Source organism: Sinocyclocheilus anshuiensis, unplaced genomic scaffold, assembly GCF_001515605.1.
Source record: "Sinocyclocheilus anshuiensis isolate Anshui unplaced genomic scaffold, SAMN03320099.WGS_v1.1 scaffold1371, whole genome shotgun sequence".
Classification (NCBI taxonomy): Eukaryota; Metazoa; Chordata; class Actinopteri; order Cypriniformes; family Cyprinidae; genus Sinocyclocheilus; species Sinocyclocheilus anshuiensis.
The window spans coordinates 1,756,823-1,771,924 of NW_015539833.1; the positions used below are offsets into that span (position 1 = coordinate 1,756,823).

The 15,102-nt window shown below is 33.9% G+C and overlaps 1 protein-coding gene across 1 annotated transcript in view; it reads right to left on the reverse strand.

The window, feature by feature from the left end:
- Positions 1-15,102, reverse strand: part of LOC107684317 (VPS10 domain-containing receptor SorCS3-like) — a 213,526-nt gene that overhangs the window by 85,864 nt on the left and 112,560 nt on the right. Inside the window, exon 5 of the mRNA XM_016480550.1 lies at positions 12,895-13,053. Coding sequence (XP_016336036.1) covers positions 12,895-13,053 — 159 coding nt within the window. The remainder of the gene's footprint in view (positions 1-12,894; positions 13,054-15,102) is intronic.

Consider the following 15,102-nt stretch of genomic DNA (forward strand, 5'->3'; position numbering starts at 1 on the left):
GTCTTAATCATCAGTAGGCGGTTTATTCTAATTAAATGGATATTCTGGATTCAATACAAGGTAAGTTAAAATGAATATAAAAATGAATAGATTTGTCTTTCAAAATGCCAAAAATCAAGAATGCAGTGTGGTATTTTAAATGGTAGTGAATGGAGCGATTTTTGACAAAAGCAGACATGTGAAGCTTGTAATTTGTAAAAAAAACAAACAAAAAAAAACATATATATATATATATATATATATATATACTGTATAATTGTAGAAACAATTTTCACTCAGAAATTCCTAGTAAATTTCATATTTAATTACAAAGAATTTGCAAGTAACTAAGTAACAAAAGATGGACAATCAATCAATTAAATAAATAAATAAATAAATAAAGGTAATTAGGTAATTGTGACCTTTTATCTCACAATTCAGACTTTCCTTCTCACAATTTTGAGAAATTCTCAGAATCACAAGATATAAACTCTTATATAAAATTTGTGAGCCATAAACTCACTTTTTTTATTGCAGTTCTGACTTCACATTTCATTGTTTTTGTTTGTTTGTTTTTTTTCCTGATACGAAAAAAAAAAACAATAATCGCAACTTTTTCTCAATTCTAACTTTTATTTTTCTTGCAATTGCAAGTTTTTATCACACAATTCCAACTTTTCTTCTCAGAATTGTGAGTTATATTGTGAGAAAACAAAGAATTGTTAGATATAAACAGAACAGGAAAAATAAAATCTGAATTGCGAGATAAGTCACAATTCCATTTATATATATTTTTTTTCATAATTATTCCATAAGTTGCACATTGAATTAAACTGGACATTCTGAAGTAAAGTGGTTTCTTTTGAATATCGTTTGCTATATTTATTTACCACTTTTTTTTAAACAGTGTATTAAAACAAAGATTGTTTTAAAGTTTGCTGATTCACCAATTCATGAAGGATTAAAAATTAAAATTAAAATTAACATTATAAATAAGAATTCATATGTATCGATTATTTCTGGACTTCCTGACATAATTGATACCTCTGCATTTTTTTATTAGCTGTCACTCTAGACATTTAGTGCAGGCGGTATCACAATTACTTACAACAGACACATAAGTAAATGCATTGAAACTTGCCCTCCAACAGCTCTCAGTGGATGTGATGCCATCTCAGGCCCTGTAATTAAAGTGTGATGAGTAGTTATACTAGTGTCAATCATCTGTAATCTGTACAGCCATTAAGGGCGAACTTGTCAGAGCGATTGATCTGCGGCGCCTCTCACACGCTGTTTTATTCTGCCGCAGTGAAAAGGCCATGGCATTAGATTGACAGTGTGTCTCCGCCTGCGTAACAACTTGCTAGCTAATGTTCTCACTAAAAGCGAAAGTCATCTTTCTCTGATGATCATGGACTGGTTCAGCAGGAGATGTTATGTGTATGTCACAGTTTGAAAAGGAAAACTTTAATAGTTGTATATAGATGGATGAATACCATGGCGGATAGGTATGCAATGTTGTTTACTGGCCTACACAACATCAGGACTTGACAGGTGCTGCTTATATATAGCAAGCTAATACTGCTTACGACGATATTGTCAATCAAATGAGGTATTCCTGTTTAAAAGATAAATAAAAAAATGCAAGACTTTCTTTTAAACCAGTAGTCCTCAACTAATGGGTTGCAATACAATATATATATATATATATATATATAATTAATTAAAATAAATTGACTATAATTTTTTTTCCATAGACACGATATATACAGAAGAAGAAATATTTAGAATGTCCACTTGCTTCTGACAACCAAACAAGTAAACAAACAAACAAACAAACATATATAACATAAACATATGTGATTTTCTGAGGTCTTTGATCTTTTAACTAAACACTCACATTAGGACATATACATAAAGCGACTCACAGCTGATTGGATCCACTATTCCTTATATGCTCGTGCTCTAAACATGTCTGATAAAATTGCTGCTTGACGTTAAAAATCTTTGACATTGCCCCTACTACAAATACGACATATACAATTAAATTGAGAAATAGGTAAAGAACGTTTTAATGACACAGGATGGTAAGACATACCATGTAAAACTGTATTACAATCAGTAGGTTTACGGTATAGACTGGTTTCCAGACCTGAAACATGATAACAAGCACATCCAGAAAAATCGTTCTCTCTGGATGGTATTCAATCATGCATTTCAGTGCATTACAGCTGTCATTAACCAGTTTATGAAATTCCAACAGTTGAGATTCAGTACCGTCACATACCAAAAAATCGTCATCAACATAACGTTTCCATAACAAAATATGTAAAAAAAAAAAAAAAAAAAAAAAATTCCAACAGACAAACCAGACAGGAAAGTAGATTAACTTTGGTGGACTTGAACTTGAAAAATGGTGTGTAGTGATGTTTTTCATTGGTTGAAACAAGATAACTTCTGATGCTCATTCATGTTTATTTCGTGCCATAACTAGTAAAGATAATCGGTTCACGTGCCGCTTGAACTGTCATGACACATTAAAGAGCCACAAAACTATATTTATTGTTTGAATTTCTTAAAGGGGTCCTAGGATGCCCATTTTCTTTATATAAGTTTATATAATTCTTTAGGGTCTTAATGAAAAGTCTATAACATAGTTTGGTTAAAATTTCTCAATGGTAGTGTAAAAGACACCTTTTTTACCCTGTCAAAAACAGCTCTTTTCAGAGCAACCCGTTTTGTAGCATTTTCCTTTAAATGTTAATGAGCTCTGCTGACCCCGCCCCTCTCTTCCAAGCTGCTCTCAGAGAGACCATTTACTTTAGCCGCATTCTGTCAGTGTCCTCTTTGCTCCACAATGTATTTTTCACTGCGCGAGAACATGATGTGTGGCATGAGAGCGGCATGGCTTGTCAGATGTAGCAACAGTAACTAAGTGGAGTGTAAACCTTTTGATCTAATATTACCAGTGCTCCATCCACCCTTATCAGCACTATGAACGACTATAGACTGATCCTTTTGCAAGATAATGTGCCAATCTGCATTTTCTTTTATGTTTCATAATCAATGTAACTGAAGAATTTATATTTTTAGGATGAACAAAAGTAAATTTACCTCTGAAAACAGTCCGAGATCGTTCAACAGATATTCCACCTTGCATGGAAATGCCACTCTTACTATCAGAGGTAATATTTGAGACTGAAGCATCAGGAGCCTCAGAAGCAAAAGACCCAGCCTTGGACAAAATGTTATTACATCCAACAAAAAACTCTCAGTCTTAATTCTGAAAAAAAAAATAAATAAATAATATTAATAATAATTGCAAATCAGTATATTTATCAAAGTCTTTGCAGTGTGTAGTAGGTGAAAATGAAAGACCTTTATTCAAGGCACTTAGGCCCTGTCCACACGGAGATGCGTTTAGCTGTATACGCATACATTTTGTATCGTATAGGCGTTTCGTCCAGACGGTTCCGGCGTTTTGGGAGAGTGAAACAGATATTTTTTCTGAAACCGGGTCCCAGAGTGGATAAATCTGAAAACGTCCTTGCGTTTTCTCAACAAAAACATGAACAAACACTGAACGATTAATAAATGAATTAGTAAAAAAAATTGTTCCATGTTCGTTTGTATACCGCGCGCAAGGTTTATGCGCATAGCATAATTATCAGAATTACAGCACCACATACTGGTCTGGCATGTATACTACATCGTTTTGTGTCGGTTTCGTGTGGACGCAGATATTTCTTGAGACGAGGGGGAAAAAAAGATCGGATAATAATCATATAGATTATTTTTTTTATATATGGCCTAAAAATCATCTTGAGGTCATTATCATTACTGTATCTTTCATTGAGAGCATATTTTCCTAAAAGTCATTCAAATATAAACAATGCATCTTCATGGCATTCACCAAAAAAAAAAAAAAAAAGCTGCACGTGACCTATGAATGGAAGCAAAATCAAAAGGAAGAAAAAAAAATCTAAAAATCACACTGATGCAAGTGCACACTGGTGAAGTTCAGCCTGATATAACATGTTAAATTAACATATCAGTTGAACTACCCAGTCTGAAGACCAAGATCTGTTTTTTTTTTCGTTTTTTTTTTTCTCAGGTTCAGGGAATGGCTGGAAGTTATTCTAATCGACTCAAAGATGAGTACATTCATTTTTAAATATGCACCCCATGGGGAGATATCCAAAGAGGAGCTGTTGTACTTGTACTGTTGTATAACAGTCAATGCATCGCAAGACATGTCATTCTTCTGTCGCTTTGAAGCGCATTGTAGGGAAAGCTCTCTTTGTATACCAATGAATAGTTGAGCCTCTCTCATGTCATGGCAGCTTACTGCGCTGGTATTGAGTCCTTGTCAGATATTTCACACTATTCACTGATTCACTGTTGGCCAGTCAATTAGGGGGGCTGGGAAAAGCCCCAGAGAACCGTACGATCCAGAGCCCCGTTTCACTTAACAGCGTTCTGTGGTTTTCCACTGTTGTGCAGGCTTGGCTCTTTAAAGATCTGTCTGAGCTACTATAGACCTTTACCCAGCACTGTCGGGCTGACAGCATATAAAGCGCTGTTGTAAGCTGCCCTTCGATGCAGATCTAGGACTTGGAATGCAGTAGAGACCAAAGCTGATCTCAGAACTAAAGCTGAAAGGATGAAAGCGGCATAAACAGGAGAACATAGACAAACGGTGAAAAGTTGCCCTAGATAAAACCTGACCTGTATACACAGCACTGACGGGAAACATGGGACACTGAATGGGTAAATATGCATTTTAAGAAAAGGTAGATCATAATTCTGTTTATATAGATTATTTTTAAAATAATAGATTTTACCTTTTTTTCTAAACTGTAAGAAAAGGGGGAATACGCCTCAACATATTAAGGCAGCATAATGCATTCATTCATGGACATTTTTATTTGTTTATTTTTGTTTTGGGAACATTGCAGTGGTTGTTAGTCTAAATTAATGAGTTAAATGGGTTAAACTTCCTGGTTGTACAAGCAGTTTTGAGTCAAAATATCATTGATGGTATGGGAAAAAATTATCATGAACAGTTACACAGTTTGGCAATTATTATTAATTATTTTATAATTATTAATATTTTGTAATTAATTATGTATTATTTTAATCAAACATTATTTTAACTATTTTAATTAATGTCATTTATGTTTTTTATTAGTATAATAATTTTGTGAAACCATCATTTTTAAATGTATGTTTGGCCTAAAACCCCTTCTATTCATGATCACATGCATTACTTTTAATAATTACAGAATGTAATAATTTAATGTACTTTATTTAATGGAGCAGTCGGGGGTTCGGTGTCTTGCTCAAGGGTCTCACCTCAGTTGTGGTATTGAAGGTGGCAGAGAGCGCTGGTCATTCACTCAACTACAATCCCGAGACTCGAACCCACAACCTTTGGGTTACAATTCCGACTCTCTAACCATTAGGCCACGACTGCCCCAAATATATCTGTTTTACACAGTAGAACAGTAGAATCGCATGCATTATTTTAATTAATTACAAAATGTAATAATTTAATGTTAATTATATTTTTGTTTTAAATAGTATAATTGTTGTGTTAATCTATCATTTTAAAATGTATATTTGGTCTAAAAACAATACCTAAAAAATAATAAAGTCAAGATTACATGCATTACTTTAATGAAATAATACCATAACATAATACAACATAATAATGTAATGTACTTAAATATATCTTTTTAATACTCAGATTTAAATAGCATAGTTATTTTGTTAAACCTAATTAAAAAAATAAAAATAAAATATGGCCTAAAATACCTAAAAAAAAAAAATACCTCTCTTGAAGTCATGAGCACATGCATTATTTTAATTAATTACAAAATGCAATATTTAATGTACTTAGATGCCCCCCCCCCATATATGAAAACAATCTGTTTTACATAGTGTAATTATTTTGTGAAAACATCATTTTAAAAATCACGTTTGGCCTAAAATACTTAAAAACCCCATTGAGATCATGATCACACCCAGGACATATACAGTATCACACCAGCTCTGTCTCTTCTAATTCTCGCTGTATCTTTCTGGAAAGCATGGCATAAATTCCTATATTTCCATTCCTCCTTGCCCACGATCGTCTTGCTCAATCTCTCAATATATTATCCTCTGTCAACTCTCTCTCTCTGTCTGTCTCTCTGGGGAGGTATTTCCGGCTTTGTGAATGATGCGGGAGGTCAGGGAGCACCTGAGAAGTTATCCACAGGCTTTTACGAGCCGCCCCGCGAGGCATTCACCGCAGGGGAGAGGTCAGAGAGCTGGAGAACTACAGGACTGACGATGTGACTGGAGTTTGAATATGGAGGATGTGTTTTATATGTCCACAGAGACTGATGCTGAGTACTCAGGAAGCAAAAACGTCACAGATACACATATATGTTGCCAGAACACACACACACAAATAGCACCTGGTTTGGAATGGCACACTACTCATGCTATTTTCACAATGTATACTGGCCAGTGATTTCAGAATGATAATTTTTAGGTAACATATTATTTTAAAGTATTAAAATATAATGTATGTGTATTATTTACAGTTATACAATGGTAAGTTCTGATCTTCAACAGTATTAGTGTTAATTTTGTATAGTATTATAGTTTCAGTGAGTCCGGTGGAGATTTTTCAGCAACTCAGCTGCAGGTTGCATTGTTATGCCAGCAGGTGTCGAAAAGTGACTGTCTATAGGAGACATTAAATCATTCATTCAAACTATTTGTTCTGGCACACTAATACTTTCAGGAACAAAACAAGTGAGCCAATTAATTATTCTCTCAATCGATTCGTTTAAAACACTGATTCATTCAGGAACAAATCACTTAAGTAACAAAAAAATATATAAGTGAGCCAATGAATCATTCACTCAATTGATTTGTTCAAAAACAAGTCCACTTTGTTTGGAATGATTTTTGTTGGCAGAGCAAAAAGCAGACAAAGTAACTGGCAATATTGTGTCTAAAAAGTAAGATTGATAAAACAAGAATAAACAAGAAGTTAATAGTGACAAACTCGTACCTTTTTTTTATTCTGAATATCAGCACTCATCAGGAACAAGATTACTCACTCTTGATAGTGTTTGAATAGTAATTCTATTTATATAACTTTATATATATATATATATATATATATATATATACTATTTAGACCCCACTTTCACATACGAATAAAATGCAAAACCATGCAAAATGCAAACAATTTCACATACAATTTTTTTATAGTAGGCAGTGCAGTGTACAGTACATACTGCACAGTAAGTCATATTCCATTCTGAAAATAGCCAGTTATATAAATTGCTCAATATGCACAAATTCTTTCACACTCTTTTTCTATTGCAGTTTCGGTCATATTCATGCTTAGGCCTACTATTTTCTCTTTATTTCAGAAAGGGCCATGCTTGGAGTGGGTGTTTTTAGCAAAAACTTTTTAGCGCATACTTTCTTTTAGTGCATTCTTCTTTCTTTAACATCTCTAAGAAATATTATGAAGGGAATTCATAAGAAAAAAAAAAACAATAACAGGATACAAAAATCTGACAATGAAACATGCTCTTTCTTTTGGAAGACAGGTGTTTGTTTTTGACTCCATAAGACAAGACACAAAAGATGCTTCAAGTGAGTCACAGTGTTAAACCAGTCAGAGTGTTTATCTGATGTGTCAGATTTTGCAGAAGTAGCTGACAATGACATGCACCCAGCTGAACAGATTAATGCTTTTCTTGATGAAACAAAGCAACAAACGCTCATAAGAAATTGTCACTCTAGCCGCTTTTATCCTGGAACATCACAGCGTTACTCTGGTGCTGTATTCATTTTGGAGGATTCCATGAGTGGATCCAATCCAAATATAATCTTTTTTGAATTAAAAATTATTAACACTGAAAGCAGATACAGTATTTTATTGTCAAACGTTAAAGACAAAAGTATGATATAAGTGGCCACTTGCGGAGAGAAAGTCTAGCATCAAAATTTGATTCTGTTGAATGAGAACAAATATACTTTATGGTGTTTTTTTGTGTGGTTTTTGTTTATATGATATATTTCATCTGTCTGATATAGTTATAGGTGTGGGCTAAAAAAAAATAATAATAAAAGAATGTATATATAGTCACTTATGCCCACTCTTATTTGCTCAAAAATACATTAAAAAAAATTACATTGTGAAATATTATTTTCCATTTTCGGTTGTTTTCTATTTGAATATATAATTTAAAATGTAGTTTATGTCTGTGAAATAAAGCTAAATTTTCAGCATCATTACTCCAGTCTTCAGTGTCACATGATCGTTCAGAAATCATTCTAATATGTTTATTTGCTGCTCAAGAATCTTTATCAATGTTGAAAACATTTGTGCTGCTTAATATTTTTGTGAAAACGACATTTTTACGCAAACAATAAGTGTAATACTGCTTTAATGGGGAAGTCGTGGCCTAATGGTTAGCGAGTCGGACTCTAATTGTTTTTCTGAACAAAAAATAAATATCATACAGTTTTCCCTGATTTACAGAAGAGACCCACTAAAATGTCATTCAGTGTAACAATCTTGTCAGGCATATTTACAACAAAAATCAATCCCAAAAATCATCACTTTCACCCCAAATACTAATTAGTTGTAATTTTACTTTTTTTTTTAAATTGCCATTATCCTAGGTTTTGCCCATTTGTCACTAAGAATTTTTACTCATTTAAAACACAATAAAATGTAATATGCTCCCTTATTATTTTATATATTTTAATATGTACATGTCAGAATAAGCATGCTGTTTGAATTTTTACATAAATATTGTGTTACACCGAATGACAATGTAACATTATTTAAACCAAATTTTGACATTTTATTCTCCAGAAACTTATTTGAAACCTTAAAAGTAGACACTTTGCTTACATTTAATGTGCTTTCTATGGACATAAAATCACTTTTGTAAATTTCTTTTCATGCAGACATCTTAATGTCTTTGACCCATATACAGATTTTTATAATGAATTATAATGCTATAGTATTAATGATATGTATTATATTACGCTATCTTTATCATGTAAATCTAATAAAAACGTGTTATGGTTGGAACTGCTTGCATTTTTGAAGCAAACCTGTGAAAACATCTGAAAATTGTTAAGGCTCATACAGAGAAGAGAAAATGTCATAAGAATTGCACAGTTCATCTTATAAAATATGTCAGTACATTCCTTTTGTAGTGTGGATGCATAAAACAGCCTATAATAACAACATAAAATAATGTGATATAAACAGCATGACAAAACAAACACGTATATGAATATTGCAATGATCCAAAGTCACTGAAGCTGAAATTAATTATTTGCAATCTCATTCAACAGGCATGTTAAGCTGACGCTAGAGCGAACTTTGAGACTGACATGTCTGTTATCGAGAGTAAAATGCTGGTATGATAGAATGTGGGTATACTTTATTTGTCATTTATTTAGGCAACTCCTGCAACAAGAAGAAACAGCAGCTGAATTTCTTAGTAGAGACAATGATGATACACTTTTCTTCAATTTAAAATGAAAGATCAGACAGGAGAAGCCAGTGTTGTGCCTGAAAGATAATGAAAGTGTTGTCATCTCCCAACCATCTGCTATGCATAATTTAGCTGCTGAATTTTATTCTCAACTCTATGCTATTGGTGAATCAGTGCTGGGCTCTTCCAGACACACCCAAAGCTGGAAGATTTGCACACCAAACATATGTTCCAGGAAAGGGTCTATAATACCTGGAGAACGCTCTGGTGGGCTCATGGCACCACAAGAACATAAACAGTCCTCAAGCTCTTTATTAGCGGCTATCTTGAGTAGTGACGTCAAAGGCAGCAGAAAAGGGCACACTTTTAAGGGCCCTCTAGAAACAAAATAGCAATATACTGTGACACTGAAATATTTGCTTTTTAAATATTTCTAGCAAAAATGTTAGTTTGTTAGAGTACACAGACAACAGTTTGGGTTTGATAGTTTGTGAATGACAAACAAAGGAGAAAAAGGCTTGCTATATAACCAGAAAAACCTTGACTCCATAGTTTCAGCAAATGACTACAAAACATTATTTTTTTGGTTCAGACCACAGTACTAGATAGATTTCTTTATGAATTTTATTTAACAAGTAACCTATCATTTATTTGGACAAATTTGAAATTAATTTAAAACCTTTTGTTTGTAGCCTGCCATGGTCAGAAACCTCTCGAAAAGCTTCTTAACAAAGATGATCTGACAGAGCTGAAACAGATGAGTAATCTTACGCGTCTTAAAATAAATAGTAAATCATTGTTTTAAAAGAAGATATTTTAAAGAATATTGGTAACCAAAGTTGGTAACATTTGACGGTAGCCATTGACTTGCATGGTATTTGTTTTCCTTGCAATGGAAGTCAATGGCTACCGTCAACTGTTTAATTACCAACATTCTTCAGAATATCTTCTTTTGTGCTTAACAGAAGAAATAAACTCATAAAGGTTTAAAACAACTTGAGGGTGAGTAAATGATGACAGAATTTTAATTTCATCCTCTTTAATGAGACAAAATCACTTACAGATTTTTTTGTGTGGTAATATCACATTTTAAAACTTCTATGACAATGCAAGACCATAAATCCTAAAACAACTGTAAAAATGATTTAAACAGCTAAAATTGTGGAATTAGTAGAATTAACGCTACAATGTCTTACAAAATTATAAACTTCAAATTTCTGCATTGAAATCCTCAAAAAATTGGCCCCATTCACTTCCATTGTAAATGTTTCCTTTAATCACAGCAGACCAACTGCATCAGTAAGTGAAGTGACGTGAAGCCAAGTATGGTCTCCCATACTCGGAATTTGTGCTCTGCATTAAACCCATCCAAGTGCACACACACAGCAGTGAGTAGTGAACACACACAACACACACACACACACTATGAACACACACATCTTATTAGAAAAAGATCTTATTGCTTCCTCACTGTTGCATAAAGCCAGCCGTTTAGAGCCAGCTATTCGTATCATTAAAGACACTGAATGGCTTTTGTGGACTTTTGCTGGTCAATGAAACCTCAGTTAACCAGACTGAGAGGGTGGGCAGGGATCAATTGCTATTTCTTTTGTCAGATTCCCAGAGGCTCCTTTACGTAAGAGGCCTGGTGTTCTTCTGAGGAAAGGGAGAAAGCTGGGCCTAAACCACCATCTGCTTTTAATGAATCGTCAACGAGTGGACCTGACCAGCCTGACAACTCTCTATAAGACAATGCTTCAGGTGTTGACCTGATCCACAGCTCTGCTCTGCCCGTGATGAGTCTGGACACAGTGTCAGCCACCCCTGTCGATTCAGAAAATGAGACACTTTAGTGCCATGTCGCCACAGCATTAATGTGTGTCATTTTTTGAGCGAGTAAGCATGACTGTCTCCAAGCACATTGCAGTATGGCTCTGGATAACATCATTATGGAAAGTGCAGAGACTAGTGACTGAGATGTTCGAAGTTTTGCCACTAAACGTTTAGAGACAGAAGTGAAAAGAACCCATTCTACAAGAACAACATAATCTCTCTCTCTTTGCACCCATGCATAGTACATTAACCTACCGTTTAAAAGTTTGGGGTTGGTGAGATTTTTTTTATTATTTTTGAAAGAAGCTCACCATTGATATTTGATCGTAAATACGGTAATATTGTGAAATGTTATTTGAATTTGAAACAACTGTTTTCTATTTGAATATATTTTAAAATGTAGTTTATTTCTGTGATGCAAAGCTGCATTTTCAGCATCATTACTCCAGTCTTCAGTGTCACATGATCCATCCTTGTTGATTTGCTGCTCAAGAATCATTATCGATGTTGAAAACTATCTCAAATGAACAACATTTTTTGAAACAGAAATATTTTGTAGCCACGTATCTATCAGTTGTTGTAACATTATAATTGTCTTTATTGTAACTTTTGATTAATTTAATGTGTCCTTGCAGTATTGCATATAAATGTAGACGTACATTCAGACACAATAAAACAATTAATCGTAAAACAACGATTTAAAGTTTGGACAACGATATATTCTCTTGATATATGGATATATTTATAAGCTTCAGCTCATTTTGCTGGATGTCCATTCTGTTCACACACTTTTTATTGGGTTTTCTTTACAGGCTGACTATGAAAATGAATCACTGCCAAATGAAAGGAGACCTTTAAAAGTCAAAAGTCTGTCTTTTTGCTCTCTTCATCTTTCTTTCTCGTGGGAGGGTTTGTCCTTCATAAATGATTATTAAATTTTCAGCACTATTCAGCACTTCAGATTTATTTTATCTGAGAAGCATTCCAGAATGCAAAAAATATATATATAATAATAATAATTAAATAAAAAAAAACTAAATGCAGAAACAGCATGACTTAGTCACCCTTGCCAACTAAATATAATAACAAAAAATATTCTGCCTAATATAAACCAGCCTACACTATGTAGTTTAAACAAGCACAAAACCCCAGTCACTGTTCACTTACCTTTTGTTCACTCTACAATCTCTATTCAGTGAGAAAAATGGTAGGGCCAGACATTATTTTATCTAGAGAGGATTAATTGGATAAATGGATTAAATACCAAAATAAAGCCATTGTGAATGTGAGTTTGATAAAACTATTTCACTAATGGTTAACATTTATATAAAAAAACATTATAATGCAATTTTAAAAAAAGTTCACCGAAAGTTTAGAAAATATGTATTCTACTGCTGTGAAAACCCCGTTTTGGAATGTTTATTTTTGGAATAACATGAACTGATGAATCATCGTCAAAAAGACCAGGAATGTTCATTAAGTGAATATGGTCATTTGTGATATTTACCACTGCAGGCTCTTTTTTTTTTTGCTTGTACACTGCAAAACTTACCTTCTGATCGTGACTGTAGGCCAAAGCCCAGTCCTCTTGTGTGTGATGGAAAAGAAGACTTAAGACAAAGAAGTTCAAGCGGTACTTCTGATAACTGGAACCTTCATCTGAGCTGATGAGAACACTGCTTTCAAACTCTGGGTCAGTCAGCACCATTATCTAAGAAAAATAGAAAGGCACAAAGGTTAACCCTGTAAAGTCTGACATATGAAATAATAGTCTATTAAAACATTTTTAAATATGAATTCAGTGAACCTTTAAACAATCAGGGCTCTGTAGTTATTATTGTTTGGGGCAAACCTTTAGTGCAATGCAATACAATGGTGATTGAGAGATGAGCAATAAACATAAACAAAATAATAATTTTGCTAAAAATGCATGCAAAACTATCAATCTGACAACAGAAGGGATGTACAACAGTAGATTGTGTACAACATGTTTTTCAGAGGCTTGGATCATGCTAATCATTTAGACCTTATAAATTTGTGTATCAATTATAATACAGTAGGGTGTGTTAAAAATAATTGGAAAAGAGGTTTAGAGAGTATTAGAATGAACCCTATAGCATACTTGCTGAGTAAAAAGTAATTATTAGCCATAACATTTTAGGCATTTTAGTTTGAAAAGTTCTTAGTGAACTTGCTGCTATCTGGCACCCTGCACCTTAGCTCATTCAACAACATTTAAAGGAACATTTCACACAAACAATAAAAATCCCTCGTATGACTTTTTTTTTCTCTTCCATGTAGTTTAAATTTTTTTTAGGTGAAATATTCCTAGGCTTTTGACCACCAACTAAAGCTCATACTAGGTCAAGGTTGACCATTACTTCCATTCTAAATGGAATAATAATGAGAGTGCGCTAACTACTGTAATTCCATATTAGCACTGACTTTAGCTTAGCTTCCAAGCTCCTCTTAAATTGATTCTGGTAATATGTATGCACAGAGGAAAATCTGTGGATGGGCATAGTGTTTAATTAAAATACAAATGCAAAACTATTCTGGTACTGAATACGTTGCATTATGGAAAGCGTTTCTTTTTATGCTCGTGTTGGACTGGGCGGTTGCATCTGATCTCAGTGATAATTAAAGGGTAAGTATGTCTGCCTGCTCGTTAAATGGGCTCGCACCTGGAAGCCAGGCACTGTGTTCACTGTAATTCGAGGATTATTACAGTGCTAAAAACAATTGCAGACATTTTCATTATGGATTTTTACTGCTTGAAAAAATATGACGTATGTTTCTTCGATGTTTAAATGAAACCAAATAGGCTCTAAAGCATTCCGGGGCACATTAATTTAAGTGTGCACACTTATGGTTGACATCTAGACATGACAATATTTAGTAAGCAAACTGTGAAACATAAGCTCGAGACCGCCTCACCTCTATCATCTCGCTCTTTCTCTCGCCTCCATCCGCCCTAAATGTAAACGGCTGTTTTCTTCCCTCAACTGGATTTGAATTGGAAAAACAGTGGCGCATTTGTCACTGACAAAAATCCCACCCCTCTCTCCACAAGCTTTAACTATGAATCCTCCGGGGCGGTGATTTAGATAAATTGTTTTTCATTAAGCGCCAATAAACAGCCAGCGAAACGCAGCCATGATTTTGTTGGCCTGGGCTCCCTGATTTTTACTGTTCATTATCGTTATAAGAAGATGGAAAGAGGCCCCTTGTGTCTGCTGGTGTCTTTGGGCTCGTCAGATGCAATTAATAGATTTTAAGGTGTAATCATTTTCTGTAATAGTGCGTTGGGTAACAGCTTTTGTTATCAAAGGGAAATGATTTTTCACTTTGAGACTCTTGTCGAAGTTTTATTTAAATAACTTGCACATTTCTAGAACTTAACACTCTTAAAAAGAAAGGAACCAAAAGTGGTGTTTATCAACGATGCCATACACTGTATAAAAAAAATGATACATATATATATATATATATATACATACAGTATATATACGTTTTAATCACAGTTTACAAGAAAATCCTATTTCATTCTATTTCAAAATTTATGTTTTACTTTACTTGTTACTTTAATGTTAGTGTCAATGCAACTCTTTGTAATTGTAAAATGTCTATGTAAAAGTTGTTCCCCTTCAGGAACTCGAGCTGCGTCTAAGTCGCTTTGGGAACGTTCTTGCGTGACCGCGTTCTGAAGCACGTGTCAAATCAGTCCAATGGAGTAGCGAGACGTCACGAGCGGGGTGAC